This window comes from Geotrypetes seraphini, chromosome 19 (genome assembly GCF_902459505.1).
Source record: "Geotrypetes seraphini chromosome 19, aGeoSer1.1, whole genome shotgun sequence".
Lineage (NCBI taxonomy): Eukaryota > Metazoa > Chordata > Amphibia > Gymnophiona > Dermophiidae > Geotrypetes > Geotrypetes seraphini.
In genome coordinates this window covers 37251324-37267298 of record NC_047102.1, presented here as the reverse complement: position 1 = coordinate 37267298, position 15975 = coordinate 37251324, and the positions used below count along the sequence as shown (strand labels likewise).

Here is a 15975-nt window from a genome sequence, read left to right as displayed (position 1 = left end):
AATGAGGCTCATACTCAACTGACATATTTTATCAGGTCAGCAGATGTGAGGCATCCATGTGAAGGAAATGAAAAGCAGAAGTTTTACCTATTGCAACTACAGAGTAACATAGTAGATGATGGCAGATAAAGACTTGTATGGTCCATCCAGTCTGCCCATCAAGGTAAATTTATAAAGATGTGATCTGGTACTACATATGCATACTTGATCTTGATTTGTTCTTGCCATTTTCAGGGTAAAGATCATAGGACTCTGCCCTGCATTGGCCTATCTGTTCAGCCACAGACCACAGAAGTCTGCCTAATACTGGCTTTGCTTTTCAATTGTGTTGCCATCTAATCAGTTAATCGTGCTAGGTTCCATGTCTTCCATACAAGAATCCTTAGATGTCTCTATTATGCTAGCTCAGCAGCCTTCTCTTTGACTCTGGTGATAGTTATTGCCTGCATGGCTCCAGCAGCTTTGCCTGATTGTTTCTTTCAGCTTCATTCTGGCTCTCAATGATACCCCCTTCAGTGGCACCATGTATCTATTCTGCTGCAGCTTTCTTAATGAGCATGCATCCTTTGGTCACTTGTTTAGTGTCTTTACAGTCTTCTATTTTGTGCAGACCTCCTCTTTTGCAAGTGTCTGACACTTAGTTTAGCATGGCTCCTCATTGAGTCATGAGCCTTCACCTTTAAAAGTCTACTGTGTCCATGAGCTACAGCCTTGCTGGATATTCTGGGCCCAACATCCTGTTTCTGCTTTCCCCTGTATCTCATCACTCCATCCATTGGTTCATGCCTTCTGCCATTATCTGCTATGTTACTATGTAGTTGCAATATGTAAAGCTACGCAGACAATGGACAAAACTGACCCGAAACATACAGTAGTTGAGGAGATGTCAAGCAAATGAAAGCAGTTCCTGGAAATGCACATGCAGATGACCACTGTTCCAGAAAAGCAGGTGTGTTAGATGGTGCTGTATAGTAAGGTTTAACTCCTTGTAGGCTGTTTAGAGGCCCCATCCTCTTATGGACAGTAATGGCAGTTATCTTTTTAGGCTCCATATTATGCTACCATATTGATTTGATTGTGGTCTCATCCTTATTTCTAGTGCAATGGGAACATCAGTCTTGACCAACAGGCTTTAGCCGTTCTTGACTGCGAAGTGTGTAGAGAGCCTCATTTACATATTCTTCTGCTTCACCTCCTCTCACTCTAGGCCAGGGATCTCAAAGTCCCTCCTTGAGGGCTGCAATCCAGTCGGGTTTTCAGGATTTCCCTAATGAATATGCATTGAAAGCAGTGCATTCACATAGATCTCATGCATATTCTTTGGGGAAATCCTGAAAGCCCGACTGGATTGCGGCCCTCAAGGAGGGACTTTGAGACCCCTGCTCTAGGCTGTGCTGCATCTCCTCAGTCTTTCTCTCTACACACGACGTTCTAAGAGCTTGTCTGTTCTGCTCGAGTTTATATTATTGTTTGTTTGTTTAACTGATTGCGAGGCTTTTTGTGTTTCAGAGGTTCTCTGTTTCACCAAGACATCTTTGGCTCTGAGAAGATATAGATTCTCAGGTTAGAGGTCTGTAGCCCACAGGCACCTACTTTTCTTGATTCCTGTCTGGCCAGACTGCTTCAACACTTTGGAGGCTCAGGGACTGTTCCCCTAGAAGCAAGCTCATCCCAGGTCTTGTCCACATTGGGTTTGAGCACAGGGTGTTTGGCTCCCATGGCACTTAGTTCCATGATTGGGGCCAGCTGTGTTTCTTTCCCTGTGGTGCCGTGCAAGCTTCAGTGAGGGTCTGAAGGTCCACTCCCACGAAGGACCCATTTAAAGCTCCCATTTAAAGGGCAATTGCTCTTTGGTAAGGGCCTTGACTATCTAATGTCCAGTATGGCAGATTGTAAGCCAAAGTTGCTTCCAGACAGCAGGCATTAGGACCCAAAGGGGTCCGAGTAGGGAAATTTTTGTGGTTTGAGGTGCTTTCACCAGTTCTTGGGGGCGACTGCCAGTCAGAGGCATTTTCAAAGCCCGATAAACAGATTTGGGAGCGCCAGACACCCCAAGTGTCTGATTCCCGCTCCAATTCCACCCCCAAAATCGGTAATGCCAGGCCAGTAGGCTCTCCTACATGTGTGGGAGAGTACTGGAGCCGCATCGAGGTGGAAGAAGATATCTTCTTTTTCAAGGGTCCTGCGGCAACAAGGGGGCATCTGTGGAAAATCAGGGGCGGGAAATTGCACGGGGACACCAGGAAATTCTTTTTACTCACTTTTTAAACACACTCACTTTTTAAACACAGTGTCCTTTAGGCGTTCAATGGCACCTTCACTTAAGCGTCACTAGGTGTCCTAAGAGTTTGGAACCAAACTCTTAAATTGCTTAAATTTTTTTTTTTTTTTTTGATTGGCTAAAACTGGCATGATCAATTACCATGTCGATTTAACCAATTCAAAAAATTAAGTTCAGGATCCACGCTAAACTTAGGTATCGCTAGGCTGTACTTACGAGCAGGACCCAGCCAGACGGCAGACCCCACAAGCTGGTTTCCTGATCAGATACATGGGCCATCCATAGGCTGCCAGTGCGAACAACATGTAGTAACAGACCTCTTTGTACCGTTGCATCTCTTGCTGAAAAATAGGTTAAAAAGAAAACATAATCAGAGGGACCAACATATTATGTTATAGTGTACTTAATTTGGTAAATGAGAAAAATGAAATGACCTGCATGTCCTTTCCTATTTTATCATCATCCTACTACCCTAACCTAGGAGACCACTGGTATTTTGGGATAAGATTATAATAAGGACTTCAAGTTCTCTCCTACTGAAGAACATGACATTAAGCCATGAATTCAGAGACACTTACTGTATTTTTCAGGTCAAGATACTTGGTATTCTTTGTCACAGGCATCCCAGAAAGAAAGGCCAAAATATCATTGTTTGCCTAAAAAAATTCCCAAAAAAATAAACAAGAATTAAACACAAAGTGAAACGTGAGGTGAGCTCAACTGCAAATAAAGCCCACTATGTTTTCATCTTTTGTCTGGCCTCACCTCCCGCTTGCAATGTGCCCTCATTCTTCCACCAGCCAGTTAAAACAATTTTCTTCTGAGAATATTAAAAAGGGATAAGAGCATATCTTAAATAACAATCCTAAAGAAGATGCATCTAGAAATGGAATAATTAAAACTTTGACATCAAAACACCATCAATAAGCTTGATTATCCTATTCATACTATGAAGGTATTGGGTGTAACACTAGACCAGAGCCCAACCATGAAAGACCAAGTAGACTCCTTAACCAGAAAGGGTTTTTTCACTCTCTGGAAGCTTCGGTCCATTAGAGCATATTTTGATATGCCAGCATTTAGAATCCTGGTACATGATTACTGTAATATTGCCTATTTAGCAATTTCCCAAAAGAATATACGACAATTACAACTGGTGCAAAATGCAGCGGTCAAACTGATTTTTGGACTGAAGAAATTTGATCATATGACACCTTACTACCGACAACTGCATTGGCTGCCGATGGAGGCACGTGCGAAGTTTAAGTTTGGTTGTTTTTGCTTTAAGGTAATATTCGGTCTAGCTCCTAAATATATAACTGACCTTTTCTCTTTCTCAGCCAACAGACATAAGAGAAGCTCACATTTGAACTTTGTTTCCCCTCCAGTTAGAGGATGTAAACTCAAAAGACATCATCAACACCTTTTCTCACATCAGGCAGCATTATGGGGTAAAGATCTAGAACAATTGCTTACGCCTACTACTTATGGGGAATTTAGGAAACGCCTAAAAACATATCTGTTCCTGAAATATCTAGGCAGCTGCCCTGCACAACTCTTTTTCCACAATAACTGATCCCTAGAGCTGTTAATCACTAGCTTTAACTATGTTATGTTCATTCATTCTGTACCATTTTTTAATCACTGTAAACCGCATAGAACTTCATGGTCCTGCAGTATATAAACTGTTATTATTATTACCCTGCGTTTAGCTTGAGATTGACATTCTGAATTGTGCAGGATTCTTCATAAGGGAGGATTAGGCTCTTACCTGGATAATCATCTTTCCTGTAATACAGCATTTGATTCCTTATGGCTGGGTTATGTACTCCAACTTACAAGTTCCTTGCAGAAGGCATCAACCATTTTTCTCAGTTCTGCCTCTTTGTCTCCCCGGGAAGTGCTCTCTCGCCACAGCTCATATCAAAGCATGTGATAACTCCTATAACAGGAAACAACAAGGAGGGGCTTGGGGAACTCTCCAATCATAGCAATTTTGATCTGCTCTGCAATAATAAAAACAAAACGAAATAAACAACCATTGCAACATAAAATAAACAAGGTGGAACCAAACAAACCACCTACCTGTGTGCAACTTGCTCTAACAATTGCATAGCGCTTCAAAAATCAACTGCTTCAACTAGTTTTAGACTTTGTTCTACAGTCACAGAAAAAGTTCTTTCTTGCCTTTTTGGCTGCCACATACCAGCATGAGATCCAACACAAGCGTTACAGACATCTGGCAGGGTGGGGCATAAGGAATCATATGCTTTTATACAGGAAAGAAGATTATTCAAGTAAGTACCTAATCCTCCCTTCCTGTGGAAACAGAATCCGATTCCTTATGGCTGGGACATAGCAAAGCAATCCATCGAGTCTAGGGCAGGACAGATGAGCCTGCGATCTGCACTGAAGAACCAAAAGCCACGACCTTCTGTGCTAACATATCCACTCTGTAAAACTTTGTAAAGGTATGAAGAGTGAACCACACAGCTGCCCTACAAATCTCATTGGGCGGTACCACTCTCAACTCCGCCCATGAAGCCACACTTCTGGTGGAATGAGCTTTCAGCATGATTGGCAGCTGTAGGATGAGGAAATATCCATGCAAATCCATCAGGATACAGATTACTTAGAGGCTGATTTTACCCAACGGCCAGATATGGTTAAGACAAAATGATGATCTGATAGACAAAACTCATTTGTCACCTCAAGATACTAGAGAACTCTGAACATCCAGCAATGCCAATACCTTGTCCTTTTTAATTTTTGCCTGTGGGCCATTATGCAGGTAATCAAACTTCCTAATTGAAATGCCAAAACCACCTTTCGGCAAAAATGAGGAAACGGTGTGCAAAGACACCCCTCCCTCTGTGAATCTGAGGAAAAGCTCTCTGCATGATAGAGTCTGAAGTTCCAATACTCTCCTATCAGAGACGATTGTTACCAGGAAAACTGTCTTCACAAGATCCATCAGAGATGCTTCAGACAACGACTCATACTGAGGGCTTGTAAAACAATGTTGAGGTTGCACATAAGAAACAAATGCCTAACTGTGAGGATGCAACTGCAAAGCTCCTTTCAAGAATCTGGAGACGTCTGGATGAGAAGCCATAGACGCTTGGTCTAGTCGCTCTGAAGCTCGAAAGACTGGCCACTTGAACTTTGAGAGACCTGACCATCTGGCCTTTCTCCAAACTCTCCTGCAAGAAGACCAGGACCGCGGAAACAAAAGCCTGGAATGGGTCCAACTGCTTCTCCATTCACAAGTGTTGAAAAATCTTCCACACTTTAGCAAAGACTGCCACCGTGGCCTGCTTCTTAGATCTTAGGAGAACACTGACAAAGGCTTTCCTAAAATCTAAATACACCACATCTAGCACACTCCGTCTATCCAATTCTCTGGTCACCTAGTCAAATTGATCAGATTTCTCTGACAAGACCTACCTCTAGTGAATCCACGTTGCCTCTGGTCCTGTAATCCACAGGATTCCAGAAACTTTACCCTTCTTTGTTTTAGAAGCGTTTCCATTAATTTGCTTACCACAGAAGTCAGACTTATTGGCCTGTAACTCTTTACTTCCACTTTGTAAAGGGACCACACCCACCCTTCTCCAGTCCTCCGGTACCACTTCTGACTATAGAAAAGCATTGAAAAGATTAGTCAGCAGAGCCAACAGAACTTCCCTATGTTCCTTCAGCATCATCAGATGTACACCATTGCTTTGTCTACCTTTATTTTAGCTAGCCCCTCACGAACACAACCCTCTGAAAATCGATTAGGGTCTACCACTCCTCTATCTCTATTCATGTTTGTTTTCTGCAGTCCTGCTCCTGGCACTTCAGCCGTGAACACAGAACAGAAATATTTGTTAAGCAATTCAGTCTTTTCTTTATCAGCTTCTACATAATTCTCCCTTTCACCTTTGAGTCTCACAATTCCACTTTTGCACTTCTTCCTATCGCTAATATATCCAAAAAATGTCTTGTCTCCCCGTTTTACCACGTCAGCTATTTTTTCTTCCATTTGCATCTTTGCTTTCTTGACTACATGACCAGCCTTCTCTTAACTTTTCCAGATATTTTTGCCTGTTTTCCTCTTTCTGTGATCTTTTATAGTTTATGAAAGCTAACCTCTTATTCCTTACCTTCTCAGCTACTATTTTGAGAACCAAAGCGGCCTTCTTTTCCTCTTACTTTTACTTACTTGCCTCATAAAGAGGTTTGCTGCTCTTACAATTACTCCTTTCAGTTTTGCCACTGCATTTACACTCTTTCCAGACATTCCCATCCAGACAATTCCTTGATATAATCCTCCATCCAAACAAAGTTAGTTTTTTTTAAAGTCTAGAACCTTTGCTTTTGAATGAGCCCTCTCTATACCCATTTTAATATTAAACCGTACCATGCAGTAATCACTGGATGACAGATGATCATTCACTGTAACATCAGAAACACTTTCTCCGTTGTAAGCATTAAGTCCAATATGACCCCACTGCGCATGGGCTCCAATACCAACTGCTGGAAAAGTTATTCTTGTAGAGAATCCAGGATCTCCCTACTTCTAGAAGACCCTGTAATAGGGATATCCCAATCAACATCTGGCATGTTAAATAATTCTTTTTTAGCCATATTCTGAATGTCTACTATTAAATCTCTGTCCACTTCCATCTATGAAGAAGGCCTGTATATCGCACCAATGTAAATATATTCACCATTCCCTCTTTCCAAATTGATCCACAGTGCCTCTTCCTTACCTTCCTTCAATTGTGTGGCTTTAATATGATCTTTAACATATAACGCTATTTCTCTTCCTTTTCTTCCTACCCTGTCTTTCCTGAACAGATCATAGCCCGGTATAACTATATCCCAGTCATGGTTCTCTGTGAACCACGTCTCTGTGATCGCCACTATATCCAACTCATCTTCTTCCATCACAGCTTCTAGATCAGAATCTTGTTTCCCATACTTCGAGCATTAGTATGCACTACTTTCCAGACACTGCCCCCTTTTCCTATTCGTGCAGAAGTATTCAGTGATTTACTTACCTGAGGGCTTATACTCACCTGGGGGCTTTGATCACCCTGCCCCATCACTTCTAGTTTAAAGCCCTCTTCAGTAGACTTGACAGCCTGCTGCCGAAGACACTTCTTCCTTTCTTTGATAGATGCACACTATCCATGCTCAGCAGCCCTTGGAAAAATCATCCCATGGTCCAGGTAGCCAAAACGCCCTCGATGACACCATCCATGTAGACAAGCATTCATCGCCAGGATGCAAACTTCTCTGCCCTGGCCTTTACCCTCGACAGGGAGGATGGATGAGAATACCACCTGCGCACCTGACTGCTTCACCTTCTCTCTTATGGAGCTATACTGAGACCTTGCAACACATGCTAAGGTTCCAGAAAAGGAAGGGGGGTAATGCACCAGAGGGTGCAACTGCAGAGCTACTTAAATGAATGGGCGACATCTGGGTGAGAGGCCAGGGAGCCTCTCTCCCCCCCCCCCCCCACAAGTTTGTAAACAGGAAAGGCCCTCCTGCAATTAGTCCAGGACTACCGAAATCAAAGCTTGTAAAGGCTCAATATTCTTTACCGAACACCAGCGCTGAAAGGACTTCCAGGCCTTAGCATAGGCTGCCACTGTCAATGGATTCTTAGCTCTGAGGAACGTGGTGACGATCATATCTAAATAACCTTTGCTCATCAAGGCTGCCTGCTCAAGAGCAATGCTGCAAGCCCAAAGTGTTCCAGATTCTTGATAGAGAAGATTTGCATGGACCGACAGTCTGAGGCTTTCATCTTTCTGGAGATGACCAGGTCCGCATACCATGGTCTGTGAGGCCAATCAGGTGCCACTAGGACTACCAATCCTGGATGGTTCACAATCCTGCGACTCAACCGAGGATGGGCCATGGAAGAAACACGTACAAGAGGACTTTCTCTGGTCATGATTGGACTTATGCATCCAAGTAAAAAGATAGAGAACTAGATTAACCAAAACTAAATAGATCCACAAAAAAGGTTAATCAAAAAAGCCAAAAACTAAAGGGTCATAATATTAATTGACCAATATAATTTAATCTACATGAAGGAAAATGATCTCAGATATGCCACCCCTGAGGATTATATTGTTATAGCCCACATATGGAATAGTGGCGTGGTTGTCTTTCATTGATCTATAATACCTTCATGATGAACATATGACTAATTTTGTCAGAATTGTAAGTGTCTAACCACTACTCTTATTATATAAATATCTATCTTATACAATAATTTTATATTTTAAATAGTATTTTATATTTTTTATGAAATTTCTTTTTCTTTGTGCAAATTTTGCAAAAATGTTAAGGAAAGTGCAAACAAGCATAAATTCTGTTTGTGCAAATAGGCAATTTGTATAACTGTGCAAACTTGCAAAAAATTAAATAACAGCTGATTTACAATAACTTGAAATCTGTAAACCAGCAAAAAATCTATTGTGCAAATAAGCAACAATGAGATAGTGCAAGTATAGAGAGCACAGAAGATAGCAGCAAAATGGTGCAAACACGCAAATTAAAGCAAAGATATATCAAAAATAGCCAAATGGCACTTATCTTGTGTAGTAGTGTTACAAGATAGAGAGCTTAATTCCCAAAGTTAGTATCCAACGGGAGCCCGTTTCGCCGTAACATACGGCTTCATCAGGGTTTAGATCAATATACGGGCTGGGAAAAAGCATAAAAAACAGATATTAGTATTAGAAATATACATATGCCATATACTAGTTTGCAAATATCGTACTTACTTTAAGTGTTTGTCTTTCAAGTTGTTATCACACAATCCTACACTAAAAAATGTCGCTTTTAAGCACAGAACGCCAGTGCATGCGCAATCGGCCCTAAGCTATTCGGGCATTCTGATTGGATATCAAAAACTACCATGTGAAAACAGCATACGGTTTAAATAAATACTGACCAATCTGTTACTGTGTTTAGACCAAAGGGATATATACTATTAAGTCTATGAATCCATCTGAGTTCACGCTGTCTCAATCTATTTACTCGCAACAATCTGGGTTCATGATCTATAGCTAAACAGCGTAGATCATTAAAAGTATGTTTAAAAGTGGTACAATGTTCAACAATAGCCTCTGCACTTCTGTTGCGTTTGAGGTTTGATTTGTGTTCACAGATCCTGGTTTTTAAATCCCTAGTGGTCATGCCTATATATAGCAAATTGCAAGGACAAATAATTACATAAATTATAAACTGGCTCCTACAGTTTGTAAAATGTCTCAGTGTGTATTGTTTGTTATCTTGTGGATTGATGAAAATTTTTGTTTGTAAGGTGATCCCACATATAGCACAAGATTGACATTTAAAATGACCAACGATGTTCTGTGATGCTGGTCTGATAGAGCGAATATTGGAAGGACATAGAATTTCTTTGAGATTAGAATTCCTAGAGAATGCAATCCTAAGGTTCTTATCCTCAAAGATGGGATGGATTTTCATAATTTCCCAGTTGTTTCTCATTATTTCAGCTATTTTATGACTATTGGAAAAATAACGAAGTACACAAGTCTCTACATCAGCTTCTAAAATATTTTTCCTTCCAGGATCTAGAAGATGTTCTCTATTGACAAATTTTGCACGGCGTCTCGCTTTTTCTGTAATGCTTTTTGGATACCCTCTGGAAATAAATTTTTCTTGTAGAGTTTTTGATTGTTTGTTATACTCTTTAATATCAGTACAATTCCTCCTAATTCGTAGCATTTGTGAAAATGGTAGGCTTTCCTTTAATTTTTTAGGATGACAGCTATTGAATTTTTAAAAAGTGTTCTTATCAGTAGCTTTAGTGAAAACTTTAGTTACAAAAGAATCATTAGTTTGCACGATATCAACATCCAAAAAATGGATAGATTCTTTAGAGTAAGTCAAAGTAAACTGGATATTTTCATCGCAGGAGCCTAACCAGGTATGAAATGCATGGAGTTCTTTTTCATTTCCCATCCATAACAAGAATACATCGTCGATGTATCTGTGCCACGAATATATTTTGTCAATGAAAGGGGAATTTCTTATCCATATTTTCTCAAAGTCCATCATATAGAGGTTAGCGATGGAGGGGGCGAATGTAGCCCCCATAGCTACACCGGATAATTGTTAAACAAGAAAAAATTTTCTTTCAAAGCAAGTATGGTTAATTGAAGCAAGAAATCCGGAGGGATCAAAAACGGTCGCTGAGTAGAGAGAAGTGCTTCTTTAACAATTTGAATAGCAGAATCTTGTGGAATAACAGTATAGAGTGAGGTGACATCTACTCAGCGACCGTTTTTGATCCCTCCGGATTTCTTGCTTCAATTAACCATACTTGCTTTGAAAGAAAATTTTTTCTTGTTTAACAATTATCCGGTGTAGCTATGGGGGCTACATTCGCCCCCTCCATCGCTAACCTCTATATGATGGACTTTGAGAAAATATGGATAAGAAATTCCCCTTTCATTGACAAAATATATTCGTGGCACAGATACATCGACGATGTATTCTTGTTATGGATGGGAAATGAAAAAGAACTCCATGCATTTCATACCTGGTTAGGCTCCTGCGATGAAAATATCCAGTTTACTTTGACTTACTCTAAAGAATCTATCCATTTTTTGGATGTTGATATCGTGCAAACTAATGATTCTTTTGTAACTAAAGTTTTCACTAAAGCTACTGATAAGAACACTTTTTAAAAATTCAATAGCTGTCATCCTAAAAAATTAAAGGAAAGCCTACCATTTTCACAAATGCTACGAATTAGGAGGAATTGTACTGATATTAAAGAGTATAACAAACAATCAAAAACTCTACAAGAAAAATTTATTTCCAGAGGGTATCCAAAAAGCATTACAGAAAAAGCGAGACGCCGTGCAAAATTTGTCAATAGAGAACATCTTCTAGATCCTGGAAGGAAAAATATTTTAGAAGCTGATGTAGAGACTTGTGTACTTCGTTATTTTTCCAATAGTCATAAAATAGCTGAAATAATGAGAAACAACTGGGAAATTATGAAAATCCATCCCATCTTTGAGGATAAGAACCTTAGGATTGCATTCTCTAGGAATTCTAATCTCAAAGAAATTCTATGTCCTTCCAATATTCGCTCTATCAGACCAGCATCACAGAACATCGTTGGTCATTTTAAATGTCAATCTTGTGCTATATGTGGGATCACCTTACAAACAAAAATTTTCATCAATCCACAAGATAACAAACAATACACACTGAGACATTTTACAAACTGTAGGAGCCAGTTTATAATTTATGTAATTATTTGTCCTTGCAATTTGCTATATATAGGTATGACCACTAGGGATTTAAAAATCAGGATCTGTGAACACAAATCAAACCTCAAACGCAACAGAAGTGCAGAGGCTATTGTTGAACATTGTACCACTTTTAAACATACTTTTAATGATCTACGTTGTTTAGCTATAGATCATGAACCCAGATTGTTGCGAGGAGGTGATAGAGTAAATAGATTGAGACAGCGTGAACTCAGATGGATTCATAGACTTAATAGTATATATCCCTTTGGTCTAAACACAGTAACAGATTGGTCAGTATTTATTTAAACCGTATGCTGTTTTCACATGGTAGTTTTTGATATCCAATCAGAATGCCCGAATAGCTTAGGGCCGATTGCGCATGCACTGGCGTTCTGTGCTTAAAAGCGCCATTTTTTAGTGTAGGATTGTGTGATAACAACTTGAAAGACAAACACTTAAAGTAAGTACGATATTTGCAAACTAGTATATGGCATATGTATATTTCTAATACTAATATCTGTTTTTTATGCTTTTTCCCAGCCCGTATATTGATCTAAACCCTGATGAAGCCGTATGTTACGGCGAAACGGGCTCCCGTTGGATACTAACTTTGGGAATTAAGCTCTCTATCTTGTAACACTACTACACAAGATAAGTGCCATTTGGCTATTTTTGATATATCTTTGCTTTAATTTGCGTGTTTGCACCATTTTGCTGCTATCTTCTGTGCTCTCTATACTTGCACTATCTCATTGTTGCTTATTTGCACAATAGATTTTTTGCTGGTTTACAGATTTCAAGTTATTGTAAATCAGCTGTTATTTAATTTTTTGCAAGTTTGCACAGTTATACAAATTGCCTATTTGCACAAACAGAATTTATGCTTGTTTGCACTTTCCTTAACATTTTTGCAAAATTTGCACAAAGAAAAAGAAATTTCATAAAAAATATAAAATACTATTTAAAATATAAAATTATTGTATAAGATAGATATTTATATAATAAGAGTAGTGGTTAGACACTTACAATTCTGACAAAATTAGTCATATGTTCATCATGAAGGTTTTATAGATCAATGAAAGACAACCACGCCACTATTCCATATGTGGGCTATAACAATATAATCCTCAGGGGTGGCATATCTGAGATCATTTTCCTTCATGTAGATTAAATTATATTGGTCAATTAATATTATGACCCTTTAGTTTTTGGCTTTTTTGATTAACCTTTTTTGTGCATCTACTTATGCATCCAACCCTTCGTTTCTGAGCTTATACCTTCTACTGTAAAAACGAGGGTGTCTTGGTATTCACTGCTGAAGCCATCAGATCCATTTGTGGAGGCTCCCACTGCTGAACAATGGTATCAAATGCCTGTGGAGATAGTGAAAATTCCCTTGGCTCGAGAGTCTGTCGACTGAGAAAGTTGGCTTACACATTTTCCACTCCTATGTACATGGCTGAGTGAGCCTGCAAGTGAGCTTCTGCCCATCGGAAGAGGAGTTGAGCTTCTATGCAGAACAGGGTGCTTCTGGGGCCCACCATTCTGTTGATATATGCTATTGCTGTTGCATTGTCTGAGAAGATTCTGACTGCTTTGCCTTCCAAAGACTTCTCTAGTGCTTGAAATGCTCAACAAATGACTGAGTTCCAGGAGATTTATGGACCACTTCTTCTGAGCTAGAGACCAACGCCCCTGGACTGGGTGTCTGTAAGGCTGGTATCAGTCATTAATATCTTCCAGAAGGAGATGTGAAGAAGTATGTCCCTGGAAAGGGCAGCTGACCTCAGCCAGTACCACAGGCTGCTCTTTGCTGTAGGTAACCAGGGAAGCAGATGTTGTAGTAAGTCCAACTGAGGGGACCAGTGAGAAAGGAGAGAGTCCTGTAGAGGTCTCATGTGCGCTCTGGACCAAGGAATCACCTCTATGGTCACCACCATCAACCCCAGGACCTGCAGATAATGCCATGCCATGGGAGCCAGTCTCTGTAGCAGTTCCAAAATCTGAGCTTCAGTCTGCGTGGCCTTGGAAGAAACATTTGGCCCAAGGCCGTGTCGAATAAGACTCCCAGGCAGTGCTCCCTCTAAGCGGGCGGGTGTTGTGAGCAAACTTTTTTCGCTGTGAGCTAAAAATATCGGGCGCCAGCAAGTTATGAGCCAACTCGCCCGATTCTCCTCTCGCCGCCCTGCCATCTGCCGTACGCCGTGCGCTGTGACGAGAAACTTGTGCGCTGCGATGTAATATTTTGTGCGCCAGCGCAGCTTAGCGGGAACACTGCTCCCAGGTACTCTTGACACTGAATCGGTCCTGGCTGACTCTTGAGGTTGACTATACAGCCCAAGTACTGGAGGAGTTGTACCACTCTCAAAACCATCAACTCGCCCTCCTCCTTGGATAGAGCTCTGATGAGCCAATCACCCACATATGGGTGCACCTCAATCCCAGCTTTGTAGAGGTGCACAGCTACCACCATCATTACTGTGGTAAAGATGCGCGGTGCCGTGGTCAAGCTGAAGAGGAGCATGGAGAACTGGAAATGCTGCTCCCAGCATATGAAATTGTAAGTACTTCCTGTGGGCCGGGAAGATGGGACCATGATAATAGGCCTCTGTCAGATTGAGGGAGGCATGAAATTCTCCCAGCGATACTGCTGCTATGACTGACTGAACTGTCTCCGCTGCATAGACTGACAAGGTCTAGAATTGTCCTTCAGTTGTCTGAGCCTTTCTTTGGCAGAATGAAGTATATGGAGTATCTACCTGAGCCTGATTCTGTGTCCTGGACCAGCTCTATAGCTCAAAGAACCAGTAAACTTTATACTGTAGCCCAAATTTTGAGGGCTCTCTCCAGCCAATCGGCCAGAGAATCGAAAAAACGGTCTGGCAGGGTGCACAGAACTCAATTTTATACCCTTCCCTGATAACTTCTAGAATCAAATGTTCTGTACCAATCTAAGACCAGAATGACTAAAAGGCCAACAGTCTGCCTCCTATTTGGGAGAACTCTGCCTCTGGCCTGGCATCATTGTGCTTTCTTAGTGGCTGGTGAGGAGTAAGAGCCCGAGTCTTGCTGCCTTTTGCCCCTGCTAAATCTATGATTCGATTGCTGAAAGGGTCTTTGCATCGTAAGAACTTGGGGAGAAGGTCAGTAACACTGGCTATCAGGTCATTTAGGCCCTTGCCAAAAGAAGCCTACTTAAGAGTAGTTTTAGAGGTAGCATCTCCTGCCCACTGTCTGATCCAGAGCATCCACAATATAATTCATCTCAGAGAGGAGCATTTGGGGATCTTCACTATCTGTCAGGTCAGAGACCCCGAGACAAGTGAGTGCGATAACACATGCCACAAAAGGAAGACACGACTGTCACTTTAATCCCTATGGCCAAAGCTTAAAATTATTGCTTTAGGAGCACGTTCACTTTGCAGTCCTGAGTATCCTTTATCACCACCTCTAGATAGGGAGATTTGTTTAGTGACCTGCACCACCAGCAAATCCAGTTTTGGCTGAAAAAAAACAGTTATTGGAAATCCGGTGCCATCGAATACAGCTTGGTCATAGTTCTAGCCACTCAAAAGGATCCCTTTTGCGACTCTCGGCGGCCAGTGACCAGCTTAATGATGTCCAGATGCGAGGGAAAAAAAATGCAGTTGGAACCTCGGAAGTTGGTACCATGAAGTGGGTAGTTATAAAATATTTATTGGTTGGTTGTTTTTTGCCTTTCCCAATACAGACACCCTTCTCCAACACTGCCTCCTCAAACTAAAATGAGCCCTAATGGGAGAGCAACCCAATAATATCTGGGGGAAGAGCGGAATTCAAACTAAGAATTAAAGTATATGTAGATCCTCAGTGTGAAGTCTTGGGCTATCAAGGGAGAACAGCTCAAATGCTGTTGCCCATATTACTCCAATCTTAAAAGCGTTCCACTGGTTACCTGTTCAACAGAGAATTTGCTATAAAGCTCTGTCTGTTGTTCATCAAATATTTGGACTCCTCTTCTCCTACTTGTTTTCAAAGCTTGTGGGAAGTCTATCAGCCTGCAAGATGTTTGAGATCTGAGGGAGGAATGTTGCTCATCAGTTTAAAAGAAAATGGGATTTGTTATGTTAAATCTAGAATATCGATTTTCACACTTGCCGGTAAGAATCTTTGGAATTCAATTCCAGGTATAATGAGATTATGCAAAGATTGTGTGTCTTTTAAGAAAATGTTAACACAATTATTTGTGGACGCCTTTCTTTAACTCTGCGGTTATTTGTTTTAGATTTAAATAATTCTTTATTGAAGAAATTTGTGGGGAAGACTTATTTGTTTACTGCATTTTACAATGTTTGTTTGTGCTTGAAATTGTAGATGTAAATGTTTTGTATAATGCTTAGATTTAAGCGATTC

At 40.7% G+C, this 15975-nt stretch overlaps 1 protein-coding gene across 3 annotated transcripts in view; it reads right to left on the bottom strand.

Annotated features, from left to right (window-relative positions):
* The window catches only part of DAGLA (diacylglycerol lipase alpha), a 98125-nt gene that overhangs the window by 41780 nt on the left and 40370 nt on the right, over positions 1-15975 (bottom strand). For all 3 annotated transcript variants that reach the window (XM_033928507.1, XM_033928508.1, XM_033928510.1), the window contains exons 8-9: positions 2860-2937; positions 2498-2622 (exon numbers count right to left, since the gene is read on the bottom strand). In XM_033928507.1, the coding sequence (XP_033784398.1) occupies positions 2498-2622; positions 2860-2937 (203 nt within the window). The remainder of the gene's footprint in view (positions 1-2497; positions 2623-2859; positions 2938-15975) is intronic.